This window comes from Aspergillus niger (assembly GCF_000002855.4).
Source record: "Aspergillus niger supercontig An01".
Taxonomy (NCBI): domain Eukaryota; kingdom Fungi; phylum Ascomycota; class Eurotiomycetes; order Eurotiales; family Aspergillaceae; genus Aspergillus; species Aspergillus niger.
The window spans coordinates 2,798,461-2,817,963 of NT_166518.1; the positions used below are offsets into that span (position 1 = coordinate 2,798,461).

Genomic DNA, 19,503 nt, shown 5'->3' on the forward strand with positions numbered 1-19,503 from the left:
AAAGACCTGACCATCTCCCAACGACCCCGTTTCTTCATCCACAATGGAAGCAGATCCTTCTGACAAGTCCTCCCCTCAATGACCAGGCACCCACCCGGTTGTGCCCGACACTCCAGATGCCGTCTTCTGCGCTCCATGATCACTCGAATTGTCTTGTTACAGAACGCCTCGTCCGTCCGGAACGAGCATTTCTCCATTGGACAATCGAGTTTCTGCGAAAAGCGTTCCACAAACCAGTCGACCTTCAGGTGGACCCCGGTGTAGACGAGAGAGTAGAAATGACGAGAGGTGTGTTTCAATGCTAGTGCATCTGGGTAAGGGAGATATGTGGAGATATGTAGATGGAGTTCTGTGGGGAGGTCCATCAGATTGAGTGAAGGGATAGCTGGGGCTTCTTGGAGCGATGAGGAATCCATTGTGTGTGTTATTTGTTTGTGTGGAGGGTAGTGTGATGTAGATGTAAGATGGATGAAGCGAAAGTAGTCTATGAGGATATGGATTGTGACCAAGCTGTGATGCTGAATGAATATCGTCCTATTGCTTGGATGCTGTAGACACCTTAATATAATCGAATATTTGGTTGCCTTGGTGAATTGTTGGCGGCGCTTAAATTGTTGCCTAGGCGCTGAAAATATGATGCCTGATTGTGGCTATACGAGACTAGGCGGCAAAGAATTGAGATGCTTCAAGCACTTTAAAACCGAGCTAGGATGTAGTCCAAGAGCGATCGTCCTGCTAAAGCTGGATAACCAATCCATTGACAAGATTCAGAGTTCCCTAAAAATAGAAGTCTAGACTTCGTGTCGACACTGCCAATATACACCAAGATAAGTGCAGCGATGGAGAAAGGGGAAACAATAACAAGAAGTAAGATCCGGGGATGTCCTGCAGATCCATCCACCCCGCTTTGCCCACCGCCTGCCTTTTCTGCCGGCAAGCTTCCATCCATCGGCTTTTCGCCTCCGATAACTATCGACATCAACTGAATATCAAGCTATCAACTTCAATCAATAAACGCATACACACACCCCAGGACCAAACCCCATCTTCCATAAACAGTACCCAATAGGGTACCTCCCCACAATCACCATGAGCAACAACAAGCAATCCTCCGCCTACGGCACGCCCTCCTCGGACACCGCATTCCGCAAAACCTGGGACCGCGAAGAATACGCCAAAAAAGCCGCCGATGACGAAGCCAAGCGTAAGGAAGAATCCAAAGCCCGGTATGAGGCCAAACTCCTAGGCAAGAAATGGCACGCGCCGGTGGATTACAGCCAACTTGAAGCCACGACATCGCGCAAAGAGCGACTCGATGTCGCTTCGATGGTTGGCAAGACGACTATTGTCGCGTCGGGGTCAGCGATCGGAAAGAGAGGTCGGGGTGCTGGATTCTACTGCTCGGACTGTGATTTGACGTTTAAGGATAACTTGCAGCTTGTGGAGCATTTGAATAGCAAGCAGCATTTGATTGCAACGGGGCAGAGCGGGGAGGTTACGAGGGCTACGGTGGAGGATGTGCGGGAGAGGTTGAGGATGTTGGCGTATCGGAAGCGGGTGCGCGAGGAGGAAGAGAGACGGGCTTGGCAGTTGGATCTTGGGGAGAGGCTGAAGGAGCGGGAGGAGCAGGATGCTAAGGAGAGGGAGGAGAAGAGGAGGAAGAGGAATGAGAAGCGTCGTAAGGGGGGCGATGGGATCAAGCAGGAGGATGAGAGCTGGGAGGGCAGGTTGGGGATTATTGCGTAAGCTCATGTGGGTGAGCTTGGGCATGTGCATGGTCTGTTTCGGAAAATATGGTCATAGATGGGATGGTTTATCAGGGCTGAAAGCTGCAGTATACCCATGGCGTTTGGAGCTGGAGAATTCATTAATCGCAAATTTCCGTTTTATCCAAACAAGAGAGAATATCATTGTCGCATCAGAAAGCGCAAAAATCCCATAAGCATATACCGACTGCACCGTTATCAACAGAGATTGCGGCAAAAATATTGTACCACTGAAAAACAAGAGGAACCCAAGTACCTATTCCAATGCCCATTGCCCGACCCGCATACTCCTAACAGATAATACCCAAGTGATTCGATCAATCTATGCATTCTATGCCTTCCAACACCCGCATAGCTCGAGCACCCTCGCGTTCAAACTGGCTGACCAGCCTCTCGCACTCCTGCTTGAGCTTCTCCTCTCCGTTCTTCGCGTTCCACTTGATCCATTCCTCAACGGTCATCTTCTTCTCAGGGCTTGTCAAGTCGCCCTTGAAACTATGTAAACCGCCAAAGTCGATGTTTTCCTTGTCACCTCCAGCCAAGATAATTCCGTCAATATCGATGGGAGTCCACGGATGGGATGTGTTCAGGGAATTCGCATTTGGCCCTCGCTTGGAAGGGGAGGGGGTGCTGGCTGCAAGTGGAATTCGAACCTGCTTAGAAGGCGACCCTACTGGCGCCCGGTTCACAGACGGTTTCAGAGACGGTGGCTGATTCTCGGCGTCGGAAGATTGCGGCGACAGTGACAGAGTGCTCTTAGAAGGCGAGGGAAGAGGCGACACCGTAGCTGGCTCAGATTGCTCCGGCTGATGGCTCTCTTCCGGCGCTGGGTCGATATGGGAGTTTCGAGATTCTGCTAATGACCTGGCATACTGCTTCTCTCTGGGAATATCGCTGTATCTTTCCACCGTCTTTGGAGGAACCCGAGATGATCTGCGTCGAGCAGATGGCTGATCTGGGGTCTGACTTTGAGGCTTTTCTTGCTCAAGTTGTTGTGGGGTGTCAGGCTGTTGTTCTGGCCCGTCTGTCGCCTTGTTCTCAGCCTTGGTGTGGCTCTCTTCGTGGTCAAAATCTACATCAACCTTCTGTTCTGCGTGTTTGGAAGCTCGCTGCTTCTCCGCTGAAGCCTTTTTCTTCGTCTTCTTAGATTCCTTGATATTCTGAGCTGCACCGACGCCCTGCTCTGAGTTCATTGCTGGAATTTCCACAGAGATGAATGACTCTTGTTGCTTCGCGTCGGCCACAGCGTCAGTCGTAGGTTCCGGCCCTGGCTGTATGACGGACTGGGGTGGCTCTTGGTCATGGCTACTTTGCCGAAGCTTATCGGAGACTCTTGCGCTTTGCCGTCTGCTTGTGCGTCGGGCCTGCTGTACCTCTTCGACTGGTGGTTCCGGTTTCGGTTCTGGAGCCTTCTCAGGCTCTGGCATCGCCTCTTCCTGCGGCCCCATGTCTGCGCTATGCTCTACCGTTTCATTTGTCGGCTCCGGCTCCGCCTTGGCCTTCTTCTTGGATTTAGACTTGGACTTTTTCAACGGCTTGGGCTGAGGCTCCTCGCTTGGCTCTTCACCGGGCTTCTCCAGATCTTGGTCGACATCCATTGCTGCATCTTGCTCATGGTTGGGAGGAACCTCAGACGCGGCTCTCGAGATGGCCGAATCTGTGGAGACTTTCCGGCTCTTGGATGTTGTTTTCTTCTTCGTTCCACGGTTCTTCTTTGGCTTCTCTTCTTCGACAAGAGGTTCCTCTACCTGTGCATCTTCCCTAACGGCCTCTAGGCTGCTGTCGTATTCCTGCTGTGTGCTGTTGCGTGACTTGGTGGCTCTCTTTTTGGCCGGTCTTTCGGGCTTTTCCACCGTCTCAGAGTCCACAACGTCGGCCTCGTCCTTGAGGTCGTCACTAGTTCTCTTCTTTCCCCTAGTGCGTTTCGTCTTTTTGGGCTCGGGCTGGCTGTAATCGGTTGTATCGACGTCCATCTGACTGTCAACGTCTACTGTTTCTTCCTTCTTGGACTTTGTCTTTGATTTGGACTTGGAAGATTTCTTCGAGGATTTCGTTTTTGTAGTTGATTGGGACAGGGTACTCTGGTCTATCGGGTCGTCTAGCTCAGATACTGGCGCTTCCGATGCGGTAGATTGTGTGGATAGACGAGAAGCCTTCGAAACACGAGCCTTCTTGGACCGGGAACCTTTCCCTTTCTTTCCAGCGGGTTTGGCAAAGACAAAGAAGGAGCAATCCGACGAGCGACGATAGTGTTCATCACTGATCAAATTAGCGATAGTTGGAAAGGAAGGAGCAACGCAGACTCACAATGGATCATCCTTAGGTTCCCAGCCATCCAGAGACAGTTTACAATATGGGCAGGTGGCCAAGTCGTTGCTCTCTTCGTTCGGACAGAAGTACCATCCACCTTCCACCATCTGTAATGCAGTGCAACAGTTAGATTCCCCGAGTGGAACCAATACAGCAGGTGTAGTAGCAGCGCTCAACATACCTTGTCGGATTGACAGTACCAGCCTCGCTTCCCGTCATGCGGCCATGATTCGCCAAATGTGGCTTGCCTGGCTTGCGCTATCCGCTCGCTTGTGGGATCCTCAATCTCAGCAGGATTAGAACTGTGCTGTTGGATGTCCATCATAATAGCCCAGCCACAATCCCGGGTGTGCTTGAGGTGCTCTGTAATGGGGTTGTCATCTTCCTCCCAACCGTCTAGTGCTCTGCGGCACAGGAAGCATGTTGTGTTATCGGGGTTCGTTTCGTAAGGGTTGTAGAAGAAACCTGCATGCGCAAGCTATGACCGTGTGACATATCAGCAATTGTGCATTTCTTGAGTTGCAGGTGCAAAACACCATACCTCAGCGGGAGATGGCCGGCTATGCGGCCAAGCGATCGGTTTCGCAGACTTCGCGCTGGATGACCTCCGTTTCTCGGGATACAACACCCGATCGAAACTGGCGAGGCGAGCGGCAAAGGTCTCCATTTCCTGGGCCATGGCTGCGAGAATTTCAGGACATGGGGAGTGGTGAAATCGAGGGTCAAATCGAGCTGTAATCGACTAAAGCGCGAGAGTTGCTGTTCGAGGCCTGCGCCCGCCGTCACACTCTTGTTTACGGCGTTGTTTGGGTCTCCGAAACGCGCCGCGGAGGAACGATCCCACGTGACCTGCAAGATGTGGCTTGACTGGTTTGGGAGTGTCTGGGGTCGGGATCGTGGCGAAGTCGGGCACTTTCCTCATCCGGGCTGCAATCGAACAGGCCGAGAACACCTGCCGAAGAGTACGTCAGACCCTCATTATTGTGAACATTTGTTGTCGGAGCCATCCCCCCCCAGTCTCCTCTCCACTCCTGCTCGCCCTCTGTTTACCTTCCTCCCAATCTGTATCGGTTTGGAAGTATGGTCTAAGGCGGTCGTTCTCAGATGATTCTTGACTTGATTTCTAATTACAGCCCTCGCTGTGCTCAACTTATCCTTCCCTTAGTGGAATCGCGACAATGCGCCAAGCTACTGTAAGAAGAGACACCGGGATGCCTAGACCCTCGGAGTGCATCACCCGCTAGAGACTAACGGCTACCTTGCTAGACATTCCTATTGAACACGAACTCAGGTTATGTGCGCCTGCGTTCGATCAACCCGTCTCTCCCGCGGCATGCGCGCATCCCGGGTTCTTTTCGTTCCTTCTCGGTTGACCCCTACTCGACTTCATCACCTCATGGCATCTCCTCTCCTTCGAACCGATCCTCTTCCCATGGTGTCCTAACCTCGCAATCGACCTCCACAGACCGTGGACTTCTGCTTCCCTCGTCTTCAGCCTCCTTCTCTACCTCCTCACAGCGGTCGGATCCCGGCGACTGGGATGCGAATCCGGACCTCTCGATCTCCGCGTTTTCGGAGCTACCTTCCAAAGACTTCGGGGTCAATCAGCATATGGTGATCAACCAGGAATTCAAAGAAGCCTTGCGTCAGATTCTTTGGCAGTTCCGAGCTCCGATTCGATATGCATTTGCCTATGGATCCGGTGTCTTCCAACAGACAGGCAGTGCGCCTGGCTCCAGTCAATGCCACCCGTCGGCCCCAGCAGCCATCAAGAACATGCAGCAGGGGCAAGGTAAAATGATTGATTTCATTTTCGGGGTATCATACTCCCAACATTGGCACTCTTTGAATCTTCACCAGCATCGAGACCATTACTCTGGCCTGGGATCCCTGGGCTCTTACATGGTATCCCAAGTGCAGGATCGAATTGGCGCCGGGGTCTACTTTAACCCCTACATCACCGTGAATGGTACACTAATCAAATATGGGGTCGTGAATCTTGACACACTGTGCCGGGATCTCAGCCAATGGGATACCTTGTATCTTGCTGGACGGCTGCAAAAGCCAGTCAAGATCTTGCGTGACCACCCGAAGGTGCGACTGGCCAATCAAATGAACTTGCTATCCGCCGTCCGAGTAGCTCTACTGCTGCTCCCGGCTGAGTTCACCGAGTTTCAACTGTACAGTACCATTGCAAGCATGAGCTACATGGGCGATCTTCGCATGGCACTGCCAGCGGAAGATCCTCGCAAGGTGAACAACATCGTGTCGTCGCAGATGGCTAACTTCCGGCGACTATATGCGCCCCTTATTGAGAACCTGCCCAATGTTACGTTCAACGATAAGCGTTGCACGGAGGGCGATTGGATCGATGATCCCGAAGCCAACGTGCGCCTTACTCAGGATATGGATCCGGTCAAGCGCGGTAACATGGTTCGCCGTCTGCCGGACTCTTTCCGTGAGAAGCTCTACTTCCAGTACCAAACCCGTTATCAGATCCCTCGGGTCGAGTTCGACAAGATGATGAAGGAGAGCAACAACAACGACTCCGATTTAGTGCGTCGGAGGCAAGGAGGTCCATTTGAACAGCGGATCGCTGATGACAAGAGCCTCACGAAAGAGGTACAGACTACAATTGCAAAGACCATCCGCTGGCCCAGCACCGTGCAATCGGCGAAGGGACTGCTCACCTCGGGGGTCAGCCGAACCTGGCGATACTTGCGCGAGAAGCAAGATAAATACAAGAAGTCTGGCCAAAAGGCCAAGACTTCCGATGCTGCTGAAGAATAGAAACTTATGACTAAAGCATGATTGCTCACTCTCGACCCTGGAGGACATGGGCAACCCTAGACGACATCTGTCTGAAGGCATTTGAGGCGTTGTTGCTTGTACGGCATTGGTAGTCATATGTGTATCTAGTATGTCATCTTGAGAGTCCTCAATGATTAAGAAAATCAAGGACCGCAGACAGTATATAGAAGGCCTGGAGCATTACATAAAGAGAAAGGATAGATAGATGAATAACAAACTGTACAATAGTGGTTTAAGACTTGTCTGTCTGTGTCACCATTTTTATACTCATAATCATTGCCGCAGTACCTGGAGCGACACACCCGCCGACACCGGGTGTTCCGCCGATCAACTTCCCCGCCACCGGTGACTCCCTCCCCGCCTGGCCATTCTTTCTTCCTCTCCCCACCACCATACTCTCGCTCATCACATATCAATCTGTACACAATGGCTCCATTCGATCTCGCCAAATGCGCGCGGCCCAATATCCTCAAATTGCAGCCTTACCGGTGCGCCAGAGAGTGTGTTTCCCCCGTCTCCGCTAGACTGCGACGAAGGCACTAATGAGTCAGTGACTACAAAGATGATGGGACGAACGTCTTGCTCGACGCCAACGAGAACGCCTACGGCCCCGGTCTTGCCCTCAATCCTGAAGGTGCTCTGCAAGAGTCTACTGTGACGGGATCGTCGACGGGTTCTACCAAGCCAGAAATTGATTTCCTGGGTCTGAACCGTTATCCGGATCCGTAAGTCTCGCTCGTCCCCTCGCTCGCACAAGGTCCTTCACCACCAACCCACCTGTCTCTTATACATTTTGCTATTGAATTGCTGTTGGATTGCTAAAAGAAGTCGTGTGTCAGTCACCAGGTCGAGTTGAAGAAGCTTTTCTGCCAGCTGCGCAACACCCACACCCACACCCAGAAGGACCTTGGGCCCGAGAACCTCTTCGTCGGTGTTGGATCGGACGAGGCCATCGATGCGCTTTTGAGATGTTTCTGTGTTCCTGGCAAGGATAAGATCCTCACTTGCCCTCCCACATATGGCATGTACGGTGTCAGCGCACAAGTGAACGATATTGAAATTGTGAAGGTGCCTTTGGATGTGGACAATGGCTTCCAACTGCAGCCGGAGAAGATCAACGAGGCGCTTGCGGCAGACCCCTCGATCAAGATGGCCTACATTTGCTCTCCCGGAAACCCCACCGCGAACCTGATCAAGAAGTCCGATATTCAGAAGGTGCTGGAGCACCCGACGTGGAACGGAGTGGTGGTTGTCGACGAGGCGTACATTGACTTTGCTCCTGAGGGCTCTAGTCTGGCTGAATGGGTTACTGAGTGGCCCAACCTGGTGGTTATGCAAACGCTGAGCAAGGCGTTCGGTTTAGCGGGTATCCGCCTGGGTGTTGCGTTCACGAGTCCTCCGATTGCAACTCTCCTCAACAGCCTCAAGGCCCCGTACAACATCTCTAGCCCAACCAGCGCACTTGCCACGGCGGCTCTCTCTCCGACCAACATGGCGGTTATGAAGAAGTACCGGGAGAAGATTATTGTCCAGCGGGACCGGTTGGTGCAGGAGCTGCCCAAGATTCCGGGTGTCGGCCGTTTCCTTGGCGGCCAAGAAGCCAATTTCCTCCTGGTCGAGATGCTAGATAAGCCGGCTAGCGAGGGCGGCAAGCCTAGCAACAAGACCGCGCTGGCTGCTTACGAGGCCATGGCCGAGAAGAGGGGAGTGGTGGTGCGGTTCCGTGGCAAGGAACTTGGCTGCGAGGGTTGCCTGCGAATCACCGTAGGAACCGAGCAGGAAGTCACCAAGTTCTTGCAGGAATTGCGGGTGGTCCTGGACGGCATTCTCAAGGGGGTGGACATTCAGTCCCTGAGGGAGTAGATGAGCCAGAACTAGGCTTATCAGCATTCGTCGCGTCTAGACTTTCATGACCGCTGGTTATTGTACATTTTGAGCACTACTGGATATTTTAGACACATAGATAGATCAGAACAATCAAAGTTCGAGATCCCTTATCATTCGAGAAGGAGAATTTCCTGAGCCTTTCATTGCATGGATCTGGCTGCTTATGGGCCACGAGAGAGAGTTGATCCCCTGGCAGTTGGCGTGCTCTCGGCATCGACCGGTCGGGACACCGACAAATCGCCAGGCGCGCATCGGTTCCGACCGTAGGCAAAGTAAGTAGTACGCCTTATCTCTGTTCAAAGTTTCAAGGAATCCCTGGTTTGGCCATCCATGGAGGGGAAGAAGTAACTAGAGAGAGAGAGAGAACGAATCACGCTGGAACGGAGATAAACCGGTGCCTTGACATCTTTGCTTTTCTTCGGTTCTGCGCGTATATGTCCATTCTGTCCATCCCCCAGTATCTCACGTGTAATGAAGATGATCGGTCTAATAAGTGCCTGATGGATTTGGGAATATGCTGGAGAGGTCATTCTGAGGTATAGAGAACCCAACTGGGAGATATTTGAGGGATTTGAATCAAGCCATATGGATCGACTGAGTGAAGGCAGTCAAGCAGTGGAGACAGACACTTGGACGTTGCTTTGTTTTAAGATTTGGCGCTCAGACAGTCTCCGTCTGTCTCCTTATCCAATCCGTCGCTTCTCTCTTAATCGTTTGTTTGGTGTGGTTCCTGCTTGTTAGCTCCTGCTGTGAGGGGAGTAAGAAGTAACCCAAAGGTTCGTGTGTCCACTCCCACCCCCATGTTTAGCTCCGCCCAGCTAATGTACGCTGTCAGTAAGCGGGCCTGAACAGTCGCCCTATCAGGGGCTTATCATTTCCAGCTGCTGCCACGGCTACTGCTGCGACCTGCTGCTGTCGTTGCTTGTCCACAGTACCGACCTTCCCATGGATAAGCAATTTCGGTGATTGGTGTTGGTCCCGGCGCATCGACTGATCATCGGCCTATCGGCCGCGGATAACCTCTGGTTTTCCTCACTCGCACACACACTCTCTCTATGGGACGATAATCCCCACTTCGCAGGAATCATGACGCTGCGAAGACTGTCCACCCACACGATCGTGCCCGAAATCAGCTGCAAATCATGTGGCAAACTCCCATATCACAAGCAATCTCGTGAGCTGGACGATGGCTTCGTATCCGTCCATCCAGCCATTCCTGTTCATTGGCTGTTTTAGACGCCATGGGTGAGCTAGGCACCAGTTACTAGTAGCTTTCTTCCCTGCTCTATCGCTCCTCTCTGGCTGGTCCAACGCTCCAAGTTATCTTGGTTCTTTTTCTCCGGTAATTCCCCTGTCATTTCGCGCACCTGGTAAGTTCCCAAGCCTCCATGGCTACATCCGGCGCCCACCGTTCCCGTCTACGTTATCTTCCGCTGCCCCAGCGAAGTTTATCGAGGCGCCATGACCCGTAGGCCCATCCCAAGTCTAGCGGATTTTCGCCATGAGAGCTTTAATATATTATGCTTCACCGTTAAGATAAAAGTGCCAGTGGCAGACGTCCCCGTGTGTTATCTCTAACCCTCTTGTTTGACTCGGCGCTCATCGCGCAATCTGGTCGCAAAATACTACTTCGCTGACTCGACTTGCTGTCCCAAGTCTTGCTTACTCTTATAATTACTTACAATCGACGTCAGAACGGCGGTGTACTTGGCCCTTTTCTACATTGATACTTCAACGAACAGACTGGTTGGCGAGAGAAGCCTCAAGCCTTCCCCGCAAATTCACAGAGCGCGTCCGAGCTTCTTACTACTATCGTCGTTGTTACATTCTTAACAACAGGGACACTCACGTCCACTCAAGAAGGAAAGCTCTTGTCACCTTTAGCAGCACTCTTGCCGATCGCCATCTCCACCTTGTCTCTCGGGTGTCCTTGACATCGACCATCGTAACTTTCCGGTTCCTTTGTTGAGCTGGCTTCCCCACACCAAATCCGGAGTAGGGCACGTGCCTATCAGGTACCGATCCCGGTCTTGAACGATGTGAATGTACGAAAGAACACCACGGCTTCATATTCACTGCTGTTGAAACTACTGGGAAACCTCTATTTGATTTTTGGGATTGCTTCCACTTCACTGGCCCCTCTTCGGAGGTGGCACAGCGGCCATGAATGTACAGTGGATGCTTGAATCGCGTGGGATTTTTTCCGATATCCCTCCTGATCCCCGGACCAAGGAGCAAAATAATCCCACTCTGCTCGTGAGCTGGTGGGCTACGGCTTTTTCGGTAGCCATCATCGTTGTCCGGGTTTGTGGTCGTTATATTCGGACCGAGCGTTTCTTCCGGGAAGATAAGGTGATGATGCTGAGCGTCATCCCGTTATTGATTCGCATGGCATGCGTGCATGTCGTCTTGATCTGGGGTACCAATAATACCAAGACCGTGGGCTTGTCTGCCGAAGACATCCACCATAGAGTCATTGGCAGTAAGTTCGTTCTTGTTGCGCGCATCTTCTATGCTATCTTGTAAGTCCTCCCTCTTCTCGCCGGGTGTTTTTGGGACCAGCTCTAACCGTCCTCATGCGCTTAGCATCTGGATAGCCAAGTTCACAGTATGCGAATTTCTCAAGCGAGTGGCAGGCAAGATCTGGCGACGTTCCCTCCGAATCTTCCTCAAATTCATCTACTACTTCCTGGCATCGACATTGTTGGCAGTGATCATAGCTACTCTCGCTGAATGCCAGCCCTTCGACCATTACTGGCAAGTTGTGCCCGACCCAGGTCCACGTTGTCGCCTCGGCTATGCCAACCTGATAACAATGGGATCCTGCGATGTGATGACCGATCTGCTCCTAGTCTCCTTCCCGATTCCTTTCATCGTGATGACTCACATGCCTCTGAAACGCAAAATCTCCCTCGTGATCCTGTTCGCTCTGTCTCTGATTCTGGTTGGAATCACATGCTATCGAGTGCCCTCAGTCATCTGGAACGATGGCTCACAGCAATACCGATCGCTTGTCGCGTCTTTGGAAATCTTAGCCGCCACGGCGGTCTCAAACGCTGTCATCATAGGCTCATTCGTGCGTGATAGAGGTGCCAAAAAGAACAAATTCAAAAAGGCTCAAGGATCAGCCTCCGTCAGCGAAAGCATGGATCACAGCTCCGTGCGACGTCAAACCATCACCCACCACCAGTGGGGAAGTGATTCCGATCTTGCTGCAGATCTGGGTATTCGACTGGACCCGTCATTATGTTCCGCAGACACGAAAACGCCCCGTCCTGCACCTATTGCGATGCCGATCCATCCACTGACAGCCCGTGCGGGAACTTTAGACCCCAACTGGTCCTTCAACCAGCGCTCTGGTGGCAGTGAAGACGACCAAGCCTCCAGCACGGGAAGCTTGGACATCAAAGTCAGTCCGCACGAGTACATTGAAACCAACAAGACACCGCGCAAATCATCCTCGACAGATACCACCAACCTCCGGATCTTCGATGTCGGTAGCCTTCTAAACAATCATCCCCCGACCTCTCCCACCAGCGCCCCAACTCCGCAATATTCACATTATGCCAGCGGGGCAAGCAACGCCTTCGTTCAGGATACTGGAGGACCAGCCCGAACACTTCATCTCAATACCACCTCCTCATCCATCCCGTCCCACCAAGTACCTCTTTCCTCCTCGCCCAACTTCTCCCGCCCAGGAGGTCTGCGCAGTAACTCCCATTCGTCTTCTAATCGCCGTCGCGGCTCCAGTGTCCACTTCAGTGATCCTCCGGACTCACCCGTCCCTTCTTACCGCTCTCAGGCTGATGTGTCAGCGCCTATCATGGAAGGGAACGAGGTTGAGCTCCAGGATGTGGGGAGATTGCTGTCCAGACGGTGATTGATGGTCTGTCCTGTTGGGCCCGAGGATGCTCGAAATGATTAACGATGATCACGACGTGCTACGTATTTGGATGAGTATATGACTGTAGATTCTTACCTTTTGGTTTTTCGTCTTGGGTGACCGAGCAGTACCAAGACCCGGCCAATAAAAGGTCTGATACTATCTGTGTGCCTGTGCATTGATGGCGCTCGCGCACGTAAGCTTAGCGTTGGGGATGATGATGATGATGATGGATTAGTTATATATGTAGGATATTTGTTGTGGCAATGTAAACTTTAGTCTTAACTTAATAACATCCGATTTAATCTTGTACAGCCATTGTATGAATTGTGTAGATAGATAGATATACTTGTAGTTGGAGAATAGAGGTGAAACCGAAGCACACCTTAATGTCAAAACGGAAGATAAAAAGAGACATAGCATAGACATACACACATACACCACCCGTTAAGAAACACACTTTCGAGAAGATTTTTCGCCGTTACGCCATGCTGCCCGATGCCTGTATTCGGTAAATTTTTCTTTTTCTTTTCTTTCTTTTCCTCCCTCCGTTTCCTTCCAACCCAGCCTCTCTTTTCTTGTTCCTGTTCTTTGTTTTCTGTGTCTTTGATAGACTCTTCCGAAGGGCACATTGGATCGTTTTGCTGGACCTGCGTCGGGAAGGGAGATGAGGATTGTACCTCCGGCTCAGCAATAAGCATATCGCCATAATCGGAGACAACTCAGTTCTCTCATCCCAGGACCCCCCAAAAAAACAATCCAGCGATTATATAACCCACCGATAACTGGCATACCGACCAGCCGTCTCACTTCTCCGAATAATCTTCACGACCTGACCTCTGCGCAGACCCAGGTATCTGGCAACAGGATCAGACACCTGTATACGAGGCAACTGCGACTCCTTCAGACGGTAGCGTTCCAACAAACGAGCCTTCTCATCGGGGCTAAGCAGGACGTGTTTCGGGACCAGTTCGTGGCGGGTGATGTTGACCAGCAGATCCTGCTCCTGGAAATGCTCGCAGATGCGGCCGGGCATGCTGCTCAGCAGGCGCACAGCGGATGGCGAGATCGGAGTCTGGGTGATGAACACGCCGGTGTGGAAGTTGTTCTCGTCGACGAAGTGGTTGAAGGTACGCACTTGCTTGGTGCCGACGCCGGTCGAGTCCGGGCAGAATTCAACGTAGATGGTACCGCAGTCGGGCTGGGGGTTCGGGTTGGATTTGCTGGGCAGGGGGGTGTATTTCGCTTGCATGGCTTCCGTGGGCCGGGCGCTGATTTTCATCTTGTTGCGGCTGTGTGATGGGATTTTGGGTTAGATGGGAGTTGACTGGGGGGAATTGGATGGGATAGAAGGCGCGCATACTCGGGGTATCCTAGAGGGTCGGAATATTTCTGCTTGAACTCGTGGAGAGGCATTTGGACTTCATCTTCGGTCACCTCGTAGCCCTGTGGATTTGGGGATTCGGTCAGTGGAATGTTCGCGGGGTGGCTATTGTAGCGTCGCTGGAGCTGGAACTGGAGAAAATTCTTACACGATCCAAAAGCATCTCAAAGACTGTCCGCCATGTGCGCCAGAGCCTGGTCATCTCGCGGTCGGCGTCCACGGAGCCTGCAGAGTAGTCCTCGTCCATGGCTAAGGGGGTTTAGCACACCGCGGCGCGAAACTTGAAAATGGAAGAAATTAAGTGTAAAGGTCAAAGAAGAGCGAGAATCGGGCAAATAAACCGATCAAGCCCGGAGAACGCGGAGCAGGAAGCTGTCTAGACTGGAGGGGAGAGAGGCGATGATGGAAGCAAAATGCGGTTCTCGAAAAATCGGCGGGCCAGCGCTAAAAGCGCCAAACGGTAAGCGCCGCCTTTTGGTCCAGCAAAGGCCAGACCAAGAAAAAGAGTAACGACTTTCTCCTTCTCCAGCGTTCTCTTTCCATTTCCCCCTCCTCAACCCCCTCCTCCTCTTCCCTTTCCCCCTTCTTCCCGCTCGTTGGAGCTTTCTTTTCCCGGTTGATTTCGGTCAATCGCGCTCTTTTTGTCGAGTGTTGTCTTATTATTGCTTCTCTCCACCTCTTAACATGGCCGCTGACGCCAAATCCGCTCCTGCCACGGAGCACAAGGTGAAGCCTACTAAGCCCAACGAGGAGGCCTTCAAGGCCGATCTCGCCCAGGCTGAGAAGGAGCATGCCGCTGTTCAGGCCAAATTGGTATGTGAGGATTGTTTTCTCGTTCAATTGGCATCGTGCAATCGCATTTCCTTGCCTTGGATGCGGTGATTCATTACCGCTCCGTGGCCTTTTCTCTGCCCAACTGCCCATTGGAACTGCCTTACGCTACACTGCATCTATTGGTGTCCCGCCTTTTTACCCAATCGCAAGACGGATGCAACCTACCATCTACCGGTGATCATAGAAGACTAACTCTATCAAAGACCGAAATCAAGGCCAAGATCGAGACCGCCAAGCCCAACAACCAGGACTCGCCCGCCGCGAAGAAGCAGCAGGAACTCCGCGCTGAGCTGTCTTCGATCCGTCAGAAGCAGCAGGGATTCAAGGCTTCTCGGTCCAGCACCCAGGAGAAGATCAATGCCCTCGATGCTACCCTCAAGGCTCGCATTTCCGAACAGAACAACTCTCGTACGCGCATGTCCTTCAAGAATGTCGAGGAACTCGACCGCGAAATTGCCCGCCTCGAGAAGCAGGTCGACTCCGGTACCCTCCGCTTGGTCGATGAGCGCAAGATTCTGTCCGACGTCTCCAACCTGCGCAAGCAGCGCAAGAACTTCGCCGGTTTGGAGGAGGCCCAGAAGGTCATCAACGACCTCAAGACCCAGATCGCTTCCCTGAAGAAGACCCTCGACAACCCCGAGGCCAAGGCTCTTAGCGACAAGTACTCCGAGATCCAGAAGGAGCTCGATGCGATCAAGGCGGAGCAGGACAGTGCCTTCAAGAACCTCAACGCTCTGAGGGACGAGCGCACCAAGCTCCACGGCGAGCAGCAGAAGAAGTGGACCGCCATCCGCGAAATCAAGGACAACTACTACAAGGCCCGCAAGGCCTACAAGGAGTACGAGGACGAGGCCTGGAGAGTCCGCCGTGAGAAGCAGAAGGCCCAGCGCGATGCTTTCGAGCGCGAGAAGCGCAAGAAGATCGCCGACAAGAAGCTGGAGGAGGCCTCTCGTCTTGCTTACACCGACGAGATCCTCACTGCTCAGGGTCTGATCCGCCACTTCAACCCCTCCTACGACTTCGTTTCTCTGGGTCTGGATGAGAAGAAGGATGAGAGCTCCAGCTTCCGTGCCGACGTCGGTCGTACTGTGGACGACTCCAACCTCAAGGGTATGAAGGTTCTCAAGAAGGAGGACCGCGAGGAGGACTACTTCGTTGGCACTGGCGGCAAGAAGGGTAAGAAGGGCAAGAAGGGCGCCAACGGCAGCCCCGCCCCTGGCACCCCGACTGAGACCAAGTTCAACCTCAACGTTGGTGTGATCGAGGACTTCGCCAAGGTCAAGATCGACCCTCCCATGAACCAGTCGGACGTTCCTGCTGTGATCGAGAAGCTTGCCGCCAAGATCACCGAGTGGAAGAAGAACCAGGCCTCCAAGACCGAAGAGGTGAGTTAAAAGCCTTCTCTTGATTGAGATTCATTGCTAACGCCCTATCCAGAACATCAAGAAGGCCCAGGAGGAGATTGACCGCCTCGAGGCGGAAGAGACCGCCGTCAACGGTGCCACTGACGCCGCCAAGAAGCCCGCTATCAAGAACAGCGGTGTGAACGGCGAGGTTTCCGCTGAAGCCGAGCTGAAGCAGGAGAAGGACGCTGCTGCCGACGTGTCGGAAGAGCTCCAGAAGGCCAGCCTCGAGGAGTCTGCCTAAATCAACCGCCAAGCATAGAGTGTTGCATCGCATTGCATCCGCATATTGCATCAGCCATGCTCATTGTTAGATTTGCAAAAGCTCGAGACAAGCATTTGACACATTTACACCCTGCGTGATCCGTTGGTTCTCTATATGCATCCAGGAGTCGTGTACCCCGACCCCTACCTATCTATCCCTACTACGCCGCTTTCCTCTACCGAGATGCCCCCTTTTGTCTTACGAAAACAGAAACCAATATGCACGGGTATTGGTTTCTTGCGTGATCACCGTGCTACCAGCCTCGGTTGGTCTACGGACCAAGCCCGGCTGGGTTCCTTTTCCTTCTGTGTAATTGACTTTTGACCCTACCTTTACCTACTACCTATGCTTTCTTATTTCATGTCTTACCATATTCTCCTCTCTTATCTTTCCCAGTCCCGAGACTGGCGACAGCCAGGAGCATTCAGTTAGCGATTTGTTTAGCAGCGTGTCGTGTAAGTAACGAATGAGCGATTGGAAAAGCAAGTTGTACGGATTGAATGTAGGACGTTGAGCGATCTTATTACAGTGATGTTTATGTGTAGACAATTACATACCAGAATCTAATTGTAGACTGTCTACATCGTGTCCTTTAGCGGCCTATCACTAGTCTTATATATGCCATCATGCCAAGATCCTTTGCTACTGACACTGATCATTAGCAAGACTACCATCTCATCAAACATACACTATACCCATAGACAATGCAAATAATTCCAGCCAACAGACAAGAATAACAGTCATCAACAAGAATACCACGATTAATATTACTTTTATCACTTCTATCCTCATCAATACCCACCCTGCCCACCCTGCTCTTTCTCTTGACTACTACTACTACTTCCCCCCTGCTGTCCCTCCTGCTGCCCACTCTGTCCCTGTTGCCCACTTTGACTCCCCCCTCCCTGACCCGTCGTACTCCCCGCCCCATCCGCCGCCGTCGTCGTCGTAGTAGAAGCAGCCGAAGCCCCATACCCCACCGCCGTAGACGACGACGCCGTCGCACTCGCCGACGAAGAACTATTACTACTCGAACTCGTCTGATAAACCTTAAAGCTCTTAAACTCCCAATACGCATTCGTGAAGTTGGCCCCATTCTCCGCGGCCCATTTCGTGCACGTCGACGGACAATCATACAGATCGGTGTAGTAGGTGCTCGCGCCCGCAAGATCACCACAGATATCGATGTTAACGATAATACTCTGGTTCTTGAAATGCGACGAGATGTCGCAGTTCGTGTTGGGGAAGTCGGCGAGTGCTTCGCCCCAGGTCGATGGGTCGGGCGTGCTGCTCGAGTTGGAGATGTCGCTGGGGATGGAGTCGCGGGTGAACATCCATACGCGGATGCCGGCGGGGCGGAGTTCCATGGCGTAGACCTGGTGGATATATTAGATATGGGGGTTGTTGGGGATGGAATGGGGGAATGGGGAATGGGGGGATTGGGGATTGCTTACGCCGCCACCATTGCTGTTGAATTTCTCGCCATATGTTGCCTTTGCACCTGTTACGCTGCAGCCGGCGTTGTCGTTTGCGGTGTTGAGGCAGTTGGTGTATTTGGCTGTGCCGGTTTCTTTGCGCTTCACGTTCATTTTGCATCCGCTTGAGGTGTGTAATGTCATGGCGTTGCCGTGGGTGGCTTTATTGTTGGACTCCAGGACGTCGATTTCGCCGTGTTCGGGCCAGTTACTAGGGTCTGTGAGCCAGAGGGCGGGCCAGGTGGCGCAGCCGTAGGGCGTGTGGGTGATGTCGAAGATGAAGAGCCCATCGTTGTAGGTTTTCTTGGAGGTGATGCGCACGGATTTGCGGCCGCTGGTTTGGTTTGAGGTGTCGGTGTCCACGCGCAGGACGGCGCGGGAGCTGGATGCGTAGGTTAGGTTCATTTCTGAGGCGGTGGAGCTGTCGACGTAGCTGGGATAGGGTTAGTTGAGTTCTTTGCTTTGTGTATATGGAGGGAGGTGTGTGTGGAAGTGATGCACATACTCTACAAATCCGTCTGTCGTATCGGCGGCTGTGTAGTATTCGAACTCGTCAAAGAATGAAGAGCCCGAGTATGTATCTGCGAGCTTATAGCTCAGTGCAGTGTAGTCCGGATATGAAGATGATTTCGTGCCCTCGTAGATTCCCACAACAAGCGCAACGATGACAACCACAACACCTCCGGCGACGAGCAACTTCGTTAACAGTGACCATGAGCGCGGGTCATACCACGGTCCTCCGGCGCCCTTTGCAACACCGGCTTTCTGTGCTGCTTCTGCTGCTCCTGCTCCTGCTCCTGCAGCTACGGGAGCCGATGCAGTGGCTGTATACGGCGGTGCGACAGGGACATTGTGTAACTCGTAATCGGGGAGGTTCGCCCTATCGGAGACATCTATACTTGATAGATTTCTGTAAGACATGTCGTGGCATACGCACGTCGCATGAAAACAATTTTGGAAAAGTAAAGACCCTTCTGGGTCCGCACTCCATCTTATTCAAGTAATGAGCTGGCAAGCTATACAATAGGCTTAGATCGCCAGGGTATCATGGAGCCCCTTAAGACAGAAAAAGTCAGCTAGTGCATAAGTAAAAGCATCAGGATTCATACCAAAGCTTTTCCATTGGTTTGTTGACCGGTCCCCCACGGCGCCCGGCTGTTACAATGACTTGATCAACCCGAAGGGGTCATGTCGAAAAAATGAAGACATACGTAAGCGCTTATTCGGCTCAGAATAGATAAACCAACCGTTATGGCCGGCAGCCGTAGGGCTCGCCAAGAATAGCAAGGGAAACTAGTATAGTGAGGGAAATCGCTGTAGTTGGATGGGATCTGCAGGCTAAGATGGGTGCGTTGCGTCTTTTTACCAGGTTTCGAGTTCTGACTCGTGCACGACTAGTCCCGGCAGATAAAATGGCTATTAAGCATAACAGCCCATGCATGTTCAAACGGTAGAAAAGATGTTGATATGTTGATATCGATGCCA

At 52.3% G+C, this 19,503-nt stretch overlaps 9 protein-coding genes across 9 annotated transcripts; 6 read left to right on the plus strand and 3 right to left on the minus strand.

Annotated features, from left to right (window-relative positions):
- Positions 1-116: 116 nt before the first annotated feature.
- An01g11890 (hypothetical protein) lies at positions 117-795 on the plus strand (the record flags this gene model as incomplete). The annotated part of the gene is made up of 2 exons (XM_059744420.1): positions 117-288; positions 623-795. 2 exons carry the CDS (start codon positions 117-119, stop codon positions 793-795), a joined length of 345 nt encoding a protein of 114 aa, XP_059603346.1.
- A 294-nt stretch (positions 796-1,089) lies between these two features.
- An01g11900 (uncharacterized protein) lies at positions 1,090-1,746 on the plus strand (the record flags this gene model as incomplete). The annotated part of the gene is made up of 1 exon (XM_001389562.3): positions 1,090-1,746. The coding sequence occupies one exon, from the start codon at positions 1,090-1,092 to the stop codon at positions 1,744-1,746; it is 657 nt and encodes a 218-aa protein (XP_001389599.1).
- Positions 1,747-2,083: 337 nt separating this feature from the next.
- On the minus strand, positions 2,084-4,755 carry An01g11910 (uncharacterized protein; the record flags this gene model as incomplete). Its single annotated transcript, XM_001389563.3, has 4 exons — positions 2,084-4,025; positions 4,074-4,183; positions 4,258-4,554; positions 4,618-4,755. The coding sequence occupies 4 exons, from the start codon at positions 4,753-4,755 to the stop codon at positions 2,084-2,086; spliced, it is 2,487 nt and encodes an 828-aa protein (XP_001389600.1).
- Positions 4,756-5,254: 499 nt separating this feature from the next.
- An01g11920 (uncharacterized protein) lies at positions 5,255-6,866 on the plus strand (the record flags this gene model as incomplete). Its single annotated transcript, XM_001389564.1, has 2 exons — positions 5,255-5,269; positions 5,343-6,866. 2 exons carry the CDS (start codon positions 5,255-5,257, stop codon positions 6,864-6,866), a joined length of 1,539 nt encoding a protein of 512 aa, XP_001389601.1.
- Positions 6,867-7,313: 447 nt separating this feature from the next.
- Positions 7,314-8,750, plus strand: An01g11930 (uncharacterized protein; the record flags this gene model as incomplete). The annotated part of the gene is made up of 4 exons (XM_059744435.1): positions 7,314-7,387; positions 7,439-7,500; positions 7,576-7,612; positions 7,727-8,750. The coding sequence occupies 4 exons, from the start codon at positions 7,314-7,316 to the stop codon at positions 8,748-8,750; spliced, it is 1,197 nt and encodes a 398-aa protein (XP_059603347.1).
- A 2,187-nt stretch (positions 8,751-10,937) lies between these two features.
- Positions 10,938-12,654, plus strand: An01g11940 (uncharacterized protein; the record flags this gene model as incomplete). The annotated part of the gene is made up of 2 exons (XM_059744440.1): positions 10,938-11,256; positions 11,495-12,654. 2 exons carry the CDS (start codon positions 10,938-10,940, stop codon positions 12,652-12,654), a joined length of 1,479 nt encoding a protein of 492 aa, XP_059603348.1.
- A 769-nt stretch (positions 12,655-13,423) lies between these two features.
- An01g11950 (uncharacterized protein) lies at positions 13,424-14,288 on the minus strand (the record flags this gene model as incomplete). Its single annotated transcript, XM_001389567.3, has 3 exons — positions 13,424-13,949; positions 14,021-14,103; positions 14,190-14,288. The coding sequence occupies 3 exons, from the start codon at positions 14,286-14,288 to the stop codon at positions 13,424-13,426; spliced, it is 708 nt and encodes a 235-aa protein (XP_001389604.1).
- Positions 14,289-14,725: 437 nt separating this feature from the next.
- On the plus strand, positions 14,726-16,522 carry An01g11960 (uncharacterized protein; the record flags this gene model as incomplete). The annotated part of the gene is made up of 3 exons (XM_001389568.3): positions 14,726-14,854; positions 15,079-16,260; positions 16,313-16,522. The coding sequence occupies 3 exons, from the start codon at positions 14,726-14,728 to the stop codon at positions 16,520-16,522; spliced, it is 1,521 nt and encodes a 506-aa protein (XP_001389605.1).
- Positions 16,523-17,334: 812 nt separating this feature from the next.
- An01g11970 (uncharacterized protein) lies at positions 17,335-18,939 on the minus strand (the record flags this gene model as incomplete). Its single annotated transcript, XM_001389569.1, has 3 exons — positions 17,335-17,919; positions 17,998-18,451; positions 18,524-18,939. The coding sequence occupies 3 exons, from the start codon at positions 18,937-18,939 to the stop codon at positions 17,335-17,337; spliced, it is 1,455 nt and encodes a 484-aa protein (XP_001389606.1).
- Between the last annotated feature and the right edge of the window lie 564 nt (positions 18,940-19,503).